This window comes from Hippoglossus stenolepis, chromosome 8, assembly GCF_022539355.2.
Source record: "Hippoglossus stenolepis isolate QCI-W04-F060 chromosome 8, HSTE1.2, whole genome shotgun sequence".
In the NCBI taxonomy this organism is placed as follows: domain Eukaryota; kingdom Metazoa; phylum Chordata; class Actinopteri; order Pleuronectiformes; family Pleuronectidae; genus Hippoglossus; species Hippoglossus stenolepis.
Genome location: NC_061490.1, coordinates 9,666,916 through 9,686,613, shown reverse-complemented (window position 1 = coordinate 9,686,613; position 19,698 = coordinate 9,666,916). Strand labels below are relative to the sequence as shown.

Sequence of the window (19,698 nt, the reverse complement as noted above, 5' to 3'; positions counted from 1 at the left end):
TCAATATATGTGACTATATGTGTCACTGTATGTGTGGGTGTGTTTTAACGCATTTCTATGTTTTACTAAAAGCTGTGAGCACTTGTGTGTTGTTGTGTACTTGTACTGAGCTCAGGAAGCATTGGATGTGTTATATGACGAGTAATGTATCATACTGTATCATATTGAGTCCATACAGTGGGGTCCACAATGTTTTATTAACAAATTATTTTTGTTTATTGATTATATGTAAATTTGTATACATCAGATCAATAATTTCCTGTTTAAATTGACTTTAACATCAGTTCATACTGTATGTTCACCATTACACTTCTCTGAACCTGCAGTTTTATTTCAAACCAGCAGGGAGCAGCCTTTTATAATGGATTTCAGACTTGGCTCTGCTGAGCTCTTGTAGTTGCTGTAAGGAGGTTATTCACAGGCTGATTCAGCAGAGCAGGACTCAGATGTGGGGCGACAGTTTTTTCTGTCATGCTCTGCTACTCTTATTAGAAACTGTGTCATTTTTTCTTTTATTTTGGGGATTTATTCAGTGATTTATACCAATTTACCAGTGTTAGTGACAGCCCAACATTAGCACTGAAATGTAAGATTGAAAAAGAAATCTGAAGACATTGAACAATTCAATTCAAATATAATCATAATTATGGCTTGTTCAAAAACTTACTGTGGGTTGCATAACATACTGTTGATGTGGCATCCAAGATGTACTCTGGACCTGTGGACAGAGGAGAGGAGAGAAGAGAAGAGAAGAGAAGAGAAGAGAAGAGAAGAGAAGAGAAGAGAAGAGAAGAGAGGAGAAGAGAGGAGAAGAGAAGAGAAGATAAGAGGTGACGACAGTATCATTAGAGATGACGAAGGAAATAGTAATAAAAAAGACACAGGGTGGACAGAAAGGAAGGAAGAGAAAAATAAAGTAATTAAAAAACGGAGAGGATGAGTAGGATGAGTAGGAGGATCCAGAAGGGAGGTCAGGAAGAGATGAGAGGAGAGGCAAGATCAAAAAGAAGATTGTTATAAGTGGGTGAAGAATTGAGGAAGAGGGAACATAAAGAAGGACAATTGTGAGACAGAATGACAGGAAGCGAGCGAAAATGAGAAAACCAAAGAGGAGAAGAGAGAAAATTAATCATTAGCTTAGTCTTTACAAGCCCATTTCAGAGCCTCAGTCCCTGCGGCAGTGAATATTACAGCCGTAACTGAGGGTCCACTATACAGTATGTTATGTTGTAATTATAAGAGGATATGAAGACCACAGAGAGCAATACAGTCTAATAATTACTGCTTCACAGTGTCGGTTTCATCATCAAAGTCTGACTTGGCCACAAATCACCACTTTCATCTCATACTGCTGCCCACTGCCCGAGCCTAATATGAGGAGAAACACGTCCCTGGAGACTCCTCTGTCACATGTAAGGTATGGTGTGTGTGTGTAGGTTTTAGAGTAATGTGAGTGCATGTGTATGTCCGCTTATCTCCGTCTGTCTGTGGGGAGTTGAAGTAACACAAGGCAGGTTAACACCTTCTCGTGTCCTCCTCGCAAAGCAGGATTTGATTGTGCCTCATGTCATTCAGCTCAGGTGAAGATGTGTCTTTGCATTTGTCTTTCTCATTTACAGCAGTTCTTTGTATGTGGGGAAACCTGTGGGGGAGGACCTCTCTTTCTCTTTCTCTTCTACAGGTTTTACAAACTGAGGATCAAATAAAGGGACGAAATTACAGACATGTGTTGAGTAAAAAATAATGGGGCATCTAACAACTAAAGGCACTTTCACCACCTTAACCCCGTCCTGCACTCTGATTGGCTGGAGTTGGCTAGAGAAGTCGCCAACTCTGACTAGTTTTCGAGCATGTTGGAAATCTGATTGCATCTTTGAAAATTTCACACATAGCAATTGATGACTGCCAATCGAGCGCCGATTGGGGGCCTTTGTCGGCGATTTGCAAATCTCTTGGGCAACTGGCAAATCCGGCTGAAAATGGTGTAGTGAGAACTCAGCTTTAAATTCAAGGGAGCTGATGACTGCTCTTTCTTAAAGTCTTTCCTGACCTGAAAGGACCATTTGAAACTAGAAGGTCACTCAGTAGAGTGCATACATCCCTCAAGATCCAACAGTCCCCTTATAAAACCAAATTGAAATTCACGAGATCCAATTTTTATTTTGATCGGAACCAAATCACACACACTCATAAATATCCCAGATTTGTTTTCTTCCAGATCCACATTTCATTCAGAACCTCGCAATGTTGAAGAACGTGCTTCTGTTTTTAAAAAATTCCTGGTTCTAGGTCTGCATCACAATTGAATGGGTTCTTTCCTCACCCAATGCGTATCCTTCCACCGAGTTTTATGGTAGTCCAATAAGAAGCTTTTTTACATAAACTTATTTACAAGAGTTCTTAACTTCACTGAAGATATAGCAGCTGTCGTTCTATCATTTTCTAACTCTCAGCACTTCCGACGAAAAGATAAAAAACATCTATGAGTATGTGCGTCACCTAATACTTTTAGACTCCTGCTGTTAGAGGCACTCAAATCCCATTGGTTCCTGGCGAAGACATACATCTTTAAAAAGAGGCTACAAATATATAGGTTTGTGTTGTATAAAAGCAACCTTGTATGTATTAGCATCACTTCAACAGGAGGACAGAGTTGCTAACCTTACTTAAGATGCTAACAGAGTGCTAGCAGGTTGCAGTATATGCCCATGGGATGCCATTTTCGAGCTGTGTCGGACTGAGAGCATTAGTTGCTTTGCTAAATCTGACAGCTAGGCAGGAAGTCAAGAAATATGGCAGACGCTGGAACTTTTAGGTGCTTTGCAATGTTGCCTTGGACCAGATTCAAGTAATTAGAATTTTAGCTGTAAAGTTATCGATCCAAACACACAACTTCTATCTTTTATGAGACAGCGAGTGTCCCAACTGCCTGTCGCCACCGGCACTGTTTGAAATGGTCGTCATCTGGAGGAACTAGAAAATCTCCACAAGTCTGGACATAAACTAGAGGAGCTGAGACAGGATCCACCCACCTGATACGTGGAGACGGGAGAGGCAGCGATGAAGGGTGTGATTGATGTCTGTGCAATCATCCGATTGGTGGAGATGCTGTACGGTGAGGAGTAATACCTATGGAAGGAAACAAGGAAATTTAGTTGATTCTGACATTTTTGTCAGCAAATTCATATAAATGGGATAAAACTGATAGAAGGCAATTAGAAAAAAACCTATAATTTTGACAAAAATGTAACGTCGGTCAAAAAGCTCCACACACGGCTTTAGCTCTCCACATGTAAAGGTGAAACTCAGCCTTTTGTACCTCTTTGTTTTTCAACCACCCAGTGCACTTCAAGATGCCGCTGAGAAAATGGATCAGACATCATCAAGGCTGTCTCAGGAACAATAAATATTGCAGCTTCACTCTGTGCCACATCATCAAAGACGTCTGAGAATGAGACTTGACACTGCACCGGAGTGCACATCATGTTACAAAGGAGTCTGCTCCGCTGCTATGCATAATAACGAATTATCACCTTAATGTGTGAGTGGGTGAAATGTTTCAGTATCGCCTTTAATGCACACACGCATAATTCCACTTTGATGGGAAGGCTGCATCTCATCTTTAACATCTGCATTTTGTACTCTGTTTACTTCTCTATGCCTTTGTTTGCCCTTCTGGTTTTGCTGTCTCTTTCTCTCTCTCTCTCTCTCTCTTTTTCCATTTCATCCCCCCCAAACGCTGCAGTGGTAGAATGCTGTGGCTCACGGTGCTTTATTTATCATTGTGTACCTAGAGAGGACATGTTTCATCCGCCAGGCCGTGTTGCTGTGCCCGATCGATCCCCAAGTGTCTGTTGACTGAATAATGGAGCGAGGGAGGGGAGGGAGAGAGAGTGAAAGAAAGGAAGAGAGAGATAGAGGCAGAGGCAGAGAGAGAGAGACACCCTCCCCTATCTCCTTCTAACAGCCATGATTGTATAAAAAGGCACTTGCCACAAATCAAGTGTTGCTTAATTGGGGGATAAAAGCACCTTAAAAAAACATGCACGCTGTTGGTTTACTTAAAGGTTTCTCCAAACTACCACTGCCAAATATATGCAACGTTTTTATCTTATGTTATTCCATTCCTGTGTTCTTCTCTGTGTTATTTATAATATAATATACAACATTCTGTGATAAATTGGGGCTCAGCAACAAGCCAAAGGCAGGAAAATGTACAGATGAATGGCTGCGACAAGAACACATGTAGTTGTGAGGGTGGAATAGACCTTCAGGTTAGTGGATGACCCTCTCTTCTCAGCTATGATCGTGGTCTAGGTAGAGGCCAAAGATGCAGTTTATACTCTTGATTGAATTGAACATTAGTTGTCCATAAAGAGTAGAGGTTAAGGTCAAGAGTAGATTGAGGTTAGTCCCTAATTTTCAAAAATATAACATGGTTAACTTATTTGGAAATAGACAAGTAAATCATAAGCAATATATATTGTTGTTATCATCAATTATAATTATAGTAAAAACTTTATTTGTATAGCACCTTTAATACAAGAAATGCAGCTCAAAGAGCTTTTTCCCCATTAGAGATTTTTCTTATATTTCCCTTCACACCTTTGACCTCTGGCTTCTCTTCATGTCTCCGTAGCTTTCCCTTTAAATGTAGCCTCCATGGAAACCACAAGTGTTCACCGTAACACAATCATTCTGTATTGGCATTGTTTTCTTTGAGCTACTGCACATCTGCTTTATCGATACAATTCAACCATTGACATCACTTGAGTTGAACAGACTGGACAGGTATGGATCTAAGTCAGAGTGAGAACTGGAACATGTGATGATCACAAACAAGAAAGAAAAAGTCCTTTACGGATCGGCTCTGTGGATCCATCTTTTTGACTGTACAATTAATGTATGACTCACATTAGAGATAGTGTATTACTGTCACTGATGAATACAAATGAGCAAATGCAACCAGGTTATTCAATATGGTTCTCTGATTGTGTTTATTGTATTTTTCATTAGAGTGATGTGTATTGAGAGAGAGAAATAGTAGGTAGAGGACAGATCCAAGGTTATTGATGGAGGCTATTAGCCTTGAGCAGCACGCTGTCAATAGGGACTCCAGCGCAGCTGTTTAAACAATACACTAAACATGTAATTGCGAAGAGAACATTAAGACAGGATTGAATTTAAAACCTCTTTGTGAATCCCTGGTGTGACCTAGTCGCACTGTCAGGAGTTTGCCCTGAAAAATTAGCAAATGATTTAATGCCGACCTCGGTGAATTTTCAGCAGAGATGTGAGTGAGCGGGCTAAAATATACTGTGTGTGTGTGTGTGTGTGTGTGTGTGTGTGTGTGGGGTGGGGGCAGGAGAGATAGAAGAAAGATATAACGGCAGAGAAAGAGAGCAAAGAACAGAGGCATGGAGGGAGGGAGAAACAAAAGGAAAACAGGCAGACCAGAAAAGAGGTGAGAAATAGAGAAAAAGAGCCTCCAAATAGAGAGGACAGGCAACAAGCCAAAGCAGTCTGGCCAGTTGGGACACATGTTTCCAATAACATCAGATTGGCATCAGACACTAAACACCAGCCGTCCTCGAGCTTGAAGAGACTGACAAACCTGTAATTGATTCATACCCTTCCCCTCTCCTTGGGCTGACTTTATTTTTGCCTTTGCCCTCCTCTTGACCCCCGCCTGGCCCCCTCTTTTTTTATTCAACTCCTTTCTCCCCTTGCTTTGCGCCTCTCTAATTAGCTGCATTAGCATTTCGCAGTCATTTAGTGCTTCGCCGGAAGGAGCTCAGATGACCTCGGAAGAGAGGTCGGAGAGGGCTTAAGCACCGCCAGCGCACAGATGCTCGCGTGTGAGCATGCATTGATGCATGCACGAGCACGCGCACGTGCACTGAGACACCAGGATAGACAAAAAGTAAAGCAGATGCTTGGAAATGGAGAGTGGGAATTGCAAGAAGAAAGAGACTAAACAAGACAACAAGGCAAAGAAGGGAGGGAGAAAAATGGTTGCACACAGTCAGCAAAAAACGGCACATGGTCAGACAGGCAGGTAGACAGGTTTAGAGGTGATATGACGAAAGGGAAGGGATGTAACAATTCGTGGAGCACAACAGGACAAGAGTAAAAAAGAGGGAGAAGAGGCAAAGCGGGGAAACAAAGAGGAAGGAGGACTGAGTAGACAAGGCGGAGGAGAAGAGAAGCACAGAGCTGGAGGGAAGCATCTCCTGGGATCGCATCACCAGCAGCATTCCTAGCAGACAGGACCGATCTCCAATTTCCCCCCTGAAACAGGCAGGCAGACACTCTGCTCTGTGCATTCAGCCTGGGAGCACTGCAGATAGCCTCGGCTGATGAAAGTCTTACAGCGGCTCTGCAACACCACCCAACTTCCCTGTCGGCAATCAAAACCTACATGTCTGACAGCTTGTATGCATAGGTGCATAAATACACGCTCAACCTGCATGAGAGTCAGATGAGAGAATGAGGGCGAGAGCAGGAAAGACAGAGAGAGAGAGAGAGAGAGAGAGAGAGAGAGAGAGAGAGAGAGAGTGTGTGTGTGTGTGTGCATATGTATTCTACTCATTTGCAACATGTGCTCTTGTAGATAAGCGTGCTGATGGTTGGCTGATCCACATACAGGTTTGCTCAATCATGTGTCAGTTTCGTAAAGGCTCATCTGCAGGTGCCGATATCAGGACTTCAGCATTTTTTGTATTTGCTTTACATATTTGACGAGGAGTGTGAATCAAAAAAGTTACGTTTGCACACGTTGCAGAAACAGCTTGTAACCCTGTGATGAAAACTGTCCACCTACCCGTTCTGCATCGCAGCGGGATCATACGTCAACGCCATGCCACTCTGGAGGAAAAGATAAACAAACAAACTCACAGGTTAAAATACTTAGAAAGAATTATTAAGAGTTTCACATGTAAACTATCGGTGTTGTCAACTGACATTAAAACACTGATTTAGTAATACTGCATATGACTAATGGTCAAGCCAGTAAGGGTAATGAATGTAGAGAGAGAGGGAGACACTGGAGATGGAAGGTGTGATTCATGATGTACAATAAACACTGAGCACACAATTTGTCTTTAAATTCACCAAATATACAAAGAACTGCTAAATAAAGAACAATGGATGATGTCCTCTGTCGCCCAAAATTCCCAAATGAGTCTGTTAAAAGCACTTAACAGTAAAATGATTATGTGTGAGCCTGCGAGCCACTTCAAACTATGTGTCATGTTCAAAAATAAACACAGAAAAATTACCACACAAAGGAAAAAGAGGGGCAACTGTTATTATCTTGCATAGGAGATACTGTATGCAGCAACACAAAAAGTTCCTGGCACAATGCACTTAGCTATGTAAAACAACGAACTGCTCCTTAGTCTATTATTGGGCAAACCTTTTTAAAGTTTCATCGTATCTATTTTACTAAAAGATTCTGGTTATTAAAAAATCATCAAAATATAAATGGACTTCATGATAATGAGCTGTCAGCAATGAAACAAATGCCACAAACTTCTCTTTTCAAACCAAACTCGGTCATTTCTGCTGTTCGCTCCACTTATGTTTAACATTGTGTCAATAAAAAAAAACACACACACAGAGAGAAACAGACATAAATCCACACTGGGCCCCATGAAGGTGACAGCCCAGCTGATTCAGATGAAGATGTTACATATCGTGTGAAATGAGTCAGTTACTCCCAACTGTGAACGCACAAAGGAGCAGAGAAGAGACAATCGGAGGTAAATAAGGAAACATAAAAGTTTCTGGTTTGTTCTGAAATCATTCGTTCCCCGATGCATTCACAACAACACAAAAATCTCCGGAGAGTTCAGGTGAGGGGTGGAGCAGCTTGCAGAGGCAGGATGTAACGTATTGATACCGCTGCAGAGTTTGCATGTTCTTGTTTACAGCACATCATCGCCGGCACTGGCCCTTATCACAAAAAGCTCTCTTAACATCTTTGTCTGTGTTTTCCTTTTTTGTGTCCATCATGTGTTCGAAACGTCATCGTCACACCCTCTCGCTCACTTTGAATCCTGCTGAGGATCTTCTGCTGTGTTCTAACATCAGCTCATTAGGACATTCTGTGGTGTTCTGACAAGTGGACTGGCCGGAGGAACTCTGGAGAATGTCCAGAGGTTCTCCAGATTTAATTGCATGTCTGAAAGCTGCTTTTCTGAGCTGTTATATACACAGCCTGTAGTTGTCACAGCAGAAATCTGTTAGGGAATTTAACAGTGGCCAAAAAGCTCTCCAGCTGCATAAAATCTGTATGAGAAGAAAGTCAACACAAAGCTACACAAGTGTATTTTAGTTGTACTCTCCTCCTCTCCATCAGATGTAGTATCTATTAAGTCCAGGCTCTATTCTCTATGACTATTTTCTTTCTGTGCCTCATTTCTTCTATCATGTGTGAATTAATGAACATCTTCATCCACTTATAAACTTAAAATATCAATTGTGTTTTTTTAAGTCTTCTCATCTTTATTTTTCTCCTTCTCTGTCTGTCCCTCCGTCGTCGGTCCCCCTCCTCTTATATCTCCAGCAATACAAAAGTCATTTTATTTGTTCTATATTCCACACAAGGCCCTTCTCTCCAAATTGGCACATGAGTTGAAAGTGTGCCCTGATGCATAACTCTGCTGCGATGTTTGGTTTTACCCCAAACGCTGTTCCTTGCCAGGACGGGGGGGAATATAAACTGCAGAAGCAATAAAAAAGGACTGCCAGAAATTGATGACATCAAATAGCAAAAATTAATCATTAAAAAGCCAGAGATTCATTCTCATACCAGCCCTCTAACAGAAATCAGATTTGAAGCAGGTACAAATTTACATCACACACAATAATTCTATCCTTCACCCTGAGCAATATTTGTATTCACTGATTCCTTGACAAGTTATTGAATTATCTTTGGTCAAAAAAGGAGTTCTGTGCCAGAGCTAGAAGAGATCAGCTCTGTGAAGCATCTTGATGTTGCATCCTGTCGTCTAAGTTTCCTTCATCTTCAGCAAAAACCACATGTTTCCAGAGGGAAGCATGTAAGGACACCTCCAGAAGGGCCCTCGACCAGAAACCTCTGTTTGACAGTTACCACTCATTGTTAGAGTCAATCAAACAACTACAAAGAAACGCAAAACAGTGACAGAGACACCGAACAGCTACAAAGAGTCACAAATCGAATCGATGACACAAACGACTTTAAAGAGGCTCACACAGGCTACAAAGAGACACCAAAATACTAACAGATGGCTACAAAGAGATAGAAAATTGTTAAAACAGATGCTTTCAAAGAGACACAAAAGGCTACAAAGAGACACAAAATGGCTAAAACAGAAGATTACAAAAAGAGACAGAAAAGACAAAAAGATGACTACAAAAAGACACAAAATAGCCACGCAGATGGCTTCAAAAGAACATAAAACAACAACTTGATTGTAAAGAAACACAAAATGTCCATTTTCTAACAGATAGTATGAGGTCAAAAGTGATGACTACAAAAAGGTTATAAAGAGACACAAAGAGACTACAAAGACTAACAGGAGATTTCAAAAGGACACAAAACAGAGAAAGAAAATGATTGTAAAATGTTTAAAAGTGAAAGAAATGCAAATCAACCCCCAAAAAAAGAGACAACTACACACAGTGTGGGTGCACCCTCCTCTTCTTTGGGTGTCTAGGTCTGTTGCAGGAGGGGTGAGGGGCCCACAAAGGCTGTACCCAGGGGCCCACTGTCTCATAATCAAGGCCAAGGTCAGATTCATTTACGAGTGAGGGATTCTGGGAGATTAGGGTCGGCTGACTGAGTGTGCGGACGCGGTGAGGCCCCTCAGAGCACCTCCCCAGCCAGATGTGTCTATTAGTCTGCCTGGACTCTGAGACGTGGCGCTGACAAATGCAGAAACCTCTGAAGGGATGCTTTTCCTCTTCAACGCCAAGTGGGGCTTGTCAGGACTTGGGCCACTGACAAATGTGCGAGGTATCCCGCTGAAAGCACGTGCCATTTATTTTAAGTCCAGCTGACAATTCAGGACAGGACACAGGAAAGAATCACTAAACACGGAGGCCTCTAATGTTAACTAAGCCCTGGGGAGATTTCTTGGCTCTAAAGAAATGAAAGCTGCAATCCGTGTCTGCAACAAACACAAAAGTCAAACACACATGCACCGTGGCATCCTGTTTCTGTTGTGGCAGCTCTTGTTATGGCGCACAGTTGTTTCAGCCTGGTTCCATTTCATTTCACTTGACTACCCTTCTCTTTCCCAGCCTCCATGTAATGCACATGGTTGGGAAACCATTTGAAACTGCAATCAGAGTGTGGGTGGCGACATTATTCTTCACTTTCCCTTGTTCTTTGAATTAAAGCTTTGGTATCGACACTAACAAGGTCTGAACTCGCGGCATTGTGCAACACTCAATCTGCTTTCAGTCTGGTGCACAAGGTTTTCATTTCTCCCGCAGATGACAGACTGGAAGTGCGAGTTTCGACAAAAGGAAACATAACTTGGCATTGGGGTCTCGCAAAATAACCGTATATTTTAAATTTAATAACTTTTGTATATGCCAGCTTTCATACTGTCAGCAGCATCTCTAATTCAGCCTTCAGTATGTTATTTGGATATGAAAGCTGATAATAACCCCGCAGGGGGGCCTGTCAAGCTTTTCAGATTTTATACTCTGTTATAAATGTGAAAAAGGAACTGATGTCAAAGGGAACATCGGCTAGATATTTAAAATGTATGAGAAAGGTGACTTTTTGGACTTTCTGTGAAGCAGCTGCAGACACTGCTGTGGAACGCTCCAATACAATCCATTGCAGTTATTGCAACAGCATTTCTATTATGATATAATTACTGTTATGCTTTTGCTAGAAAGTTGAGCAGGAAAAAGGCTTAAAAGAGGTTTGTGGATATACTCTACTCATACTTGTGATTAAGTTAGAACAACATCACTTTTTGGTTTCGTTAACTTAACTATTTCCTCTTGGACATCCACTCTCAGAAGACACAATGCACTCACTCTGATTGTGAGAAGCGAGGGGCTATTGTTGATTAAAGAAATGTCTGCTGCAGCATAATTCTGCCTGAGGAAAAATCTATGTTGCTTTCTTTTGTAGTGGCAGAGGGTAAAAATGATTATTTCGTGCAACACTGGCTGAAGGACATGGTTCTTGTGTTACAATGGCCCCCTCCACTTATGATTTAATAATATCTTGCAGCGGCTGATGAAGGAAGTCTTATACGACGGGTACTGGTGAGCCGGTATTGATGATTAAATAAACCTGTAAGCCTTACCTCTCCATCCCGTGTCCACGGTCTGCCATTCTGGGGATACTTGACCTGGGTCTGCCTCTTTTTTTGGCCTCCATCAGCAAACTTGCACAGCAACGGCTCTGCTGGGGCTACAGAGTGAGTGTGGAGAGAGAAAGAGAGAGAGAGAGAGAGAGAGAGAGAGAGAGAGAGAGAGAGAGAGAGAGAGAGAGAGAGAGAGAGAGAGACAAGGACAAACAGCAATGGATTAATCGTCTTAATAGCAGGACAAAGTGAAATTCCATGCATTAGGTTACAAGTAACATTTCAAAGATAAGACTTAAAGACGGGGCTTTTTGCGGTGGCTTAAACAGAAACATGACATAAATCACCTGGACCAGAAAACACATTAATCTCTTGTACCCTTAATCCAAACATCTAAACAACAGCAGTTATCGCACATCTCAACAATTCCTACAACCACACTCCGACAAGAGCAGCCTTGATGTAGAAACAAAGCCACGGGCTAATCATCAAAGCATGGCGAGCGTGGTTCAAACAACAAAACCAAGCAGGCATACTTAATACGGTAAATAACTCCACAGCTTGACCCCCGGGCGATAGGCTGGGGTTGTGATTGCTCCAAAGACAACATGGCCCTTTTCTTGGACCAGAGAAAGAAGAAAGCCTTGATTACAAATAGGATTAGCTGAGTGTGACCTCCCATACAAAAAGTTCACCAGAATTCCAACTGCAACTTCATAGACCTTAAATACCCTACAGGCTTCTGAAATAGCAGGAAGTAGCTGGATTGGAGCAGGAGTCTCCAGAAAAAGGCTTTGTTCTGTATCAATTACTTTTATTCTGAAGGCATGGCTTTAGGATTTGTTAGAAAAAAAGAGGGTGTGAATAATGGCTTTGGTTTCAAAGAAATGACTCAGGATGATTAAACAAATAATAAAAAGTCCAATCCTGACGGGCTGGGACACTTGATGGCTTATGAAGTTGCAAGGAAGTCTGCTGTTTTATGTGATCTCTGAGACCAAGGTATTTTTTGGGATCTCCAGTTATTGCTCAACCATATGCACACATGAGGCTAAGCGAAAGCAACAGTCAGGAATTCTTCTGCATGCCCATGATCCCGCTATCTGTAAGCCCCACCAGCTAATTCGCTCTTTTCTTCCTATCACAGCCTGACATGCTAACCTTGAGCCATTCATCTCAATCTTTAAAATGTCCAATCAGAAGCCCTTCATCAGATGTCAGAGATGGGTTAATAAAACCTGAATATGGGATTCTGTCATCTCTTTCACGCTTCCAACAGATTTCCACCACCTTCTCAACTGTAGAGGGGAACACAACCAAACATGGAGGAGGACCAACTTTGTGTGTTCGGTTTTGCAGCAAAAAAACTAAACATGGATGAAATCATGGCTGAGAAGGTGGAATTGTCTAATGGATTTTGCAGCGCGAGCTGGAGGTAAGTTGGAAATGTATTGTTGCTTTTAGTCACAGCTGTACGAGAGTGTGCAACATCCGGGGATGCTTCACGGTCAGCTCTCTCTCCCTCTCTCTCTCTCTCTCTCTCTCTCTCTCTCTCTCTCTCTCTCTCTTTTTTCTCTCGTGCAATTGCGGGGTTTCTGTCCAATTATTAGAGATCAGGGAGGCTCCGACTCAAACCTGTAGTTTTGTAAACCCCCCCACACTTCAGGATTATTTGGGCAGATAATCGGAACCAATTAACCTCCAGTCGGGAACGCCCCCGCGATTGTCGGAAGTGTCAAATTGGGTCTAAAATCAGCCCGATTATCCTCTAGTGTGCAGCAGCCCTAAGGTACACCAGCTAATCATTTCATTTGGTCAGAATGAAATGATAAGTTGTGTTTATTACAGTCCTGTGAGGACCACAGACAATTATTTTTCTCCCAGACGACTTTATTTATTTAAGAGGATTTCGACCTGCTGATAAGTTTAGAAAATGTTATAATGTGACAATGTAGAGGGCAAATAATGTGTCTTGTTGAACAATATGAACAACTTGTCTTGAGATTGATTAAGACATGTATTCTATGTCTCCTTTTGACTTTAGTTTCAATCTCAGGAGTGAGCTACAAATAAATTAGATAATACTCGATTTGTCACAAGCCTGAGATATACTGAAACCAATGAAGCACAGCAAATCATAATGACTACATGTTAAAATACACTTAAATGCTGAAGTTATGAATACTGAACTGTAACTGCAGCAGTGGAACACTGTCACACAAACAAGTCTTCTGTTCATGATCCCAGTCAGTTTTCTCGAAAACACCTCTGGGCCCTGAAATTGAATAAGCCACCTACTTTTAATGCATTGCCTCTCACTTGTTACATCCACCAAGGCATGTTTGAGTCACTGACTGCATCTTAAGCTTGCACTCTTGTTCTATTTAACTGGCAATGATTTCACACTGCGGATAAACTCCAACTCTGGAGCCTCATCACTGTATATAGCAAAGAAATAAAGAGATTCTTAGGTGACATGGAGCTCTGTGAACAAGCAAAAGTGATATCATCACGCTGGTACTGATTCACACATTATGAAGTCCAAAATAAACTACGCAATTACCTCGCCTACTTGAGGGAAAATGTTTCTTCAGCTCTGTAAACTGAAAAATGAGAAGAGGAGTTCTCGGCGGAGAGAAGCATTCAGAGCCGAAGGTTGAAACAAGAGTTATTTGGAACGCCTGGGGCCTAGATGGTACTCGGAAGGTAAGAAGACGAACATTCACAGCGCCATGTGATTATGCTGCATTTAGCAGTACTTTGTCATTACACTGTTTTACCGTGATTTCTGCCGGAATAACAGGTCACACAGTCCGGGCCCCTGTTATCACCCTCTGCCGTTGCTATTCATCGTTCTCAATCACTCCCCTTCTCTCTCCCTCTTCTACACACTCCGCTCCATGCATTCATATACAACTGGTAAACACTCATGCGTGTAGGTGTACGTGTGATGTGTGCTCACCAGAAAATTCGGAGACACACTGAATAGCTGAGATTTACATTTCAGAGAATGGGTGTTCTGAAGTGAATGTGAAAAAATCAAACCACAGGGAGGGCAGAGTCATGAAAGAGACACGGGTCACTTGAGGGGGATCATAAAAGCATGTAGCACCAAAAGATGTTAAAAAATATGTTGATTGTGATTTGAAATTATCGCTTTTTTTTTTTTATCATGGGCTAGAGGTCAAGGAATGTTGGAGCCATAAAACCAAAATTCAATTACCAAAGCCTTTTTTTATGCCTTCCTTCCATTGCGTTGTTCTTTCCATTTACTGCTGCACAACTCTGACCTTTGTTCAGATGTAATGAATGGATGCAGGAGAGGCAGAGGGGAAAAGGAGAGGGAACGTTTGAGAGCAACGGCCTTCACGTAGCAACAATGCAGCAACATGTTTCATAGTAATTATATTTGCTTCAACACCATGGCAATTAAATGCATTGTTTTGTTTTTTTTGCGTTCACTTGCCATGTTGCTGTTGGCTTGTGCTCAACCAATCAGTGACGATCAGCACTGCAAACTCCACCAAAATAGTTCTTGTTCCTTTGGAAGGAGTGGGAGTTTGGAGGCCTCAGGCAAAAAGGGACCTGGGGGGCCTACATCGAACCAAACCCTAAGAAACACATGATACATGATAAACATTCCAGTATTTAATCGAAGCTTTAAAATAACAAGGTTTCCACCCTTAGAGCAGGGACTTTTTTACAACAGGAACTAAAGAGGAAACAAATTTAGACCCTTCTCCCTCCAGCTACACTACTAAGTTACCTGGGCCTTTGGAAATAGAGGATAGAGGATTTCCATAGAGGACACTGGTTACTACATTCAATTTGTTAGACTTTGGGAAAACCTCTGGTGATAAGTGGCCACAGTGTTGCAAATGTAAAAGCTATGAGTTGAGAAATGAACAGAAGACTATAATTTTCATTGAGAAAACTGTTATGAATTTTAATTTTCGATTTAGAGCAGGATTAGGTTCAAATTATGGTAAAAGACACAGTTGAGAATGATGTGGGCAGGATTTAACTGTCAGGCTTAAGGGTGTTAAGTTAAATGTTCAATGATGCGTGTGTGTGTGTGAGAGTGTGAAAAATGATTGCTACTTCAAGTACGAGAAAATATGGGGACAGATGTGCACTCTTGATACAGACTTGAAGACTCTGTATTCTGCTGCTGTTTTGTTTCACTGGTGTGACAAACAGAGAGAGACACACAGTCGATTGTTGACAACTTGTCAAGTCAGGACACTTTCTTCTCTGCCTCTGCTCTAAAGTACCGCACAAAGACAGAAGGAGCGTTCGCTCATCCAAAAGTAATTGATTATCCTTGGTAGCTGAATAAAAAAGGACGTGTCTGTGTCCCAAATTAAAATATGTTATTTTTACTCATCTGGTTTATCAAATAGACAGCAAGAAGTCTGTGTTAGTTCTTTTTTATGGTTAGAATTAGTGTTGCAAAAATAATAAATAGGCGATCCTAAAAAATGAATCCAGAAAAATGTCCCTTGATGTGATTGACAGCTGCTCAGAGATGATTTGACTAAATTAAGAATTGTCCTTCATTCTCTGGTGTCCATCACATTAACACCCAATGCGTGAAGCAGACAATAGGATTTCAGAGGGAAATTTCAGAGCTTGTTAAAAGTGACATACAAGCAGGAGGGACACTGTCCTTCCTCCACTTCTTTTATAACCCCCAATAGTAGCATACATCCACGTACACACACATACAAATTCAAATACACAACATTGCTGTTGTAAGCGTTTTTTACGTCTGAGCTGGTCAAATGGCTCCAGACAATAAACACTGGGCCAGTGTTTACATGAACAAACACACCTACGCACACAGATATATCAATAATGTTAAAATGGTTTGGTTGCCTAAGTGCGTCTGCAGTTTAAATTCTGTGTTTTTCAGAGTCTGCTACAGAACTCCAATATATGTCTGTGTTTTTTTAGGACTATTCGCTGTATGGGAGAAAGTTGAGTTTCTATTTTCAATATGTAATTCTAACTCTTATACAATGATGTTGACACATTCTCGGATGTATTGTTATTATTTAATATGATATTACTGATCATACTGTCATGTCAAGAGAAGATACGTGTTTATACTTTAGCTTATTCCAGCTAAATTCAATTTAGTTATTTGCATCAAACAATTTATAAGTTAAAGTTTTACACAAAGTTATGTCTGAGACTGCATTTGAAATATATATGTGCGTGTAAGTGAGTGCCAATACAGCTAAATGTCTCACAGTAGTACTTTTGTGTTGCAATTGTTAGGTTAACTTCAGAGGAGGAAGAAGAGGAGGATAAATTCCATTCCTGACATAAGACAATTTTGCAAAATTGTTTTTTAGAAAACAAGATTTCAATATGACACAAATGGTGAAGAATTGCAAATGGCTATTAATTGTAAAATTGTTGGATAATGAGCAACGAAATCAACCAACCTATAAAACCATTTTGTCTAATGAGTCCATTCATTAAAGCTTTTAATCTGGTCAATAGAGTCATTTTGTTTGGAATTTGTCTAAAAGTAAAAGAAAAGCTGAAATGATACAAAATGACTTTCAATAACCAGTGAGTAATACTACAGACCATACAAATATTCTAACAGCCAAACACTATGTGCATATAATCATTTTATCTACATTATATTCTGGCTAAAATGAACAGACAAGTTATAAGTTATATTTACTTCAGGTGATACATACAATAGAAAACCTCCTGCTATACACTCTGCAGTTCACTTTATATTCATTCACAACCACAGTGATAGGCCATAAATACTGACGATGAAATTGACAATAATGAATGTTATTTATTATTAAGAGGCAAACTTAGTCACCACATAATTAGGAAGAAACAACAGCCATAAAACATCCGCGGACAAGATTCCCTGTAGAAAAACGTCTCAAACTGGTGCATGGAATTAATTATTTAGCTTGCTTTCACAGCTACATTACTGCAATCTGTTGCAAGTCACAAGAGGGCTTTAAAAGGAGGAACATTTTTAATTGTCAGTTTGACCCCTGCTGTTCTCACTCCGGCGTCCCTGTAACACAAAGTGATGAATTCGTGATGAATTTGGGTGCAGCTGTGTCTGCCCCCTATAACAGGTCACCTTTGGGTATTTAGAGTTAATTAAAAATGTCCAAACCAACTATTTAAATATCTAAAGAGTTCAGAGAGATGTGCATTCTTTAGTAAACAGGACACAGATGAGTAAATCGAATTAAATCTGAATAGTAAATCATTGCTACTAAATATTGAGTCGTAAAAAAGCTCAAAACAGTGTTTTTCTTCCCAGAGTCGTAATCGGTGGGGAGAGGGATTTTATACATCGTGACAAAGCTAAATGCCGCTTCTTAGTTTGCAGAGGGAACTCCTACACAGTGAAGAACACTGCTCAGGTCTCTGAGGCAGAACTGGCCCCTTAGTGGATCACATTATGGAAATTGACCATAGTCAGTGTGTATAGGTCACACCGAGAAGAGAAAAAGCTGCCGACCGGTGACTGTTTACGCACTAATGAGTTATTCTCATTATTATCATAGAAGGGGGAAAAAATCTGTCACGCATTGAGAAACAGGTGATTTTCAAGGATATATGGGTCTTTCAATATTTTCTCATTGGCTTCCAAGACTTTGAGGTGTGGGATTGGGGTGTTCTTAGTCTATGGTCCATGTATTTCTTTGTAGATCTATGTGTATTAAGAGATCAAATCATTAATAAAGTAAAACATTTTAGAATCAGTATTCAAACTGAATCCGCGTTTCTTTTTTATTTTGCTTTGCTGTACAAGGTGCTTCTGAGCTTCATCCCTATGAAAATGTGTGAAGTGAAATACTGTTCAACCAAAACTAAGCAGACCCACCCACACACTGAGCTACTATGTGGTGTGCGTCACTGCATGTGTCTCCCAGTAGTCAATGCTGCTAAACAACAAAGGCAAGTAATTGAAGTGAACAGACAACACATTGTCGGACAAAACCTACGCCTGGTTTGTTTTTCAAACTGTGGACTGTTAGGATTTATTTGCCCTCATTAACTAATGCTTGTAGTAGTTGATTTACCTGTTTAATCTATTCATCAAAATGTCATAATAACTCTGGTTTTAATGTTTTCTTTCTGTTAGTTGGAGAAAAAAATCCTTGTGACTCCTGTATGCTACAGAAACAGCAAGATAAATAAGACATAAAAAGTGTGTGGGCCACAAAACATGTCAATAAAATGACAGAGATGGGTGGAGAATAATGTGCCTGAATGTGTGTACAGGTGAAACAAAGAACTGGAGCTTTAGTGATTTGAAGCAGACTTATTGAAGTGTGGGGTTTTGTGTTTAACTGTCACGACATGCACCAGGTAGCATGGCTTTGTACTGTGAAGAGTGGAGCACACACTGTTACCACTCATTGGAGCTGTGGGATAGAGCAAACCACTGTAGGGCAGCACAGAAACTGTTAAACCTCCAGCAGAGAAAATAAACAGATCCATCTCGCCTCTGGTATGAGGGGCACAGCAAAAGAAACATGATGTAAAGAAAAATAGGGGGAGGGCACACACAGATTATCCTAGATGCACCTGCTTAAATTCAGAAGATAAACAATATACTGTAGATCTTAGCTTCAGTGTAAAGGCAATTTCACACCTACTGTACCTTGTTTGGTCTGGACCTTCAAAACAACAAGGAAATTCAGTTGGTGCATTCGAACTAGTGCTACTCCTAAAGTTGTTGATGCTAGTATTAATACCATGATGATATGGTAATACAACTTCTGACACACACCTGTTAACAAAACAATCAATGTCAAGTGTAGGCAGACGCAGCCCAAGTAGGTGATGAAAACAGAAGTCTTAATTGGCTCCCTTAATTGCAATTTAAAACCAAAAGTAGGGCTGATTATCAGCATGAAGGTCACATTATTATTTATTTTGAGTTAACCCTAACCCTAACCCTCACTTTTGTTCCTGAGTAAAGGCTGCAGTTTTTAACTCTTCTTCATGAGCAGAGAATGACAAACACTTGCAGAACAGCAAAATATTTTACAAATCTCAGGAGAGCTCTGTGCTTGCACAATGCATGAGCATTATATTGATACATATTGGACTTTATTTATATTGGTATTGGTATTGATGAAAATGACATTGCCATAATTCTTCTTCAAATATATGGTTTTATTACCCAGCCCTAACTAAACCTAACCTAATCAAACGTTTACAATGTAACATGAAACATGAAAAGAACGTGGAAACAGCCTAAGACACATTCTGTTGATAAATAGACACCTTCAGCTGATAATGGCTCAATGGTTTTAGACCCAGTCCTTCAAATGGGACAATTCTCATTTAAAATAAAATCCAATCCATTAGCGAG

The 19,698-nt window shown here is 40.7% G+C and overlaps 1 protein-coding gene across 1 annotated transcript in view; it reads right to left on the bottom strand.

Moving 5' to 3' along the window:
• Window positions 1-19,698, bottom strand: part of LOC118113820 (RNA-binding motif, single-stranded-interacting protein 3) — a 124,744-nt gene that overhangs the window by 11,099 nt on the left and 93,947 nt on the right. Inside the window, exons 7-10 of the mRNA XM_047340953.1 lie at window positions 11,319-11,425; window positions 6,824-6,867; window positions 3,033-3,129; window positions 668-718 (exon numbers count right to left, since the gene is read on the bottom strand). Of these exons, the coding sequence (XP_047196909.1) occupies window positions 668-718; window positions 3,033-3,129; window positions 6,824-6,867; window positions 11,319-11,425 (299 nt within the window). The remainder of the gene's footprint in view (window positions 1-667; window positions 719-3,032; window positions 3,130-6,823; window positions 6,868-11,318; window positions 11,426-19,698) is intronic.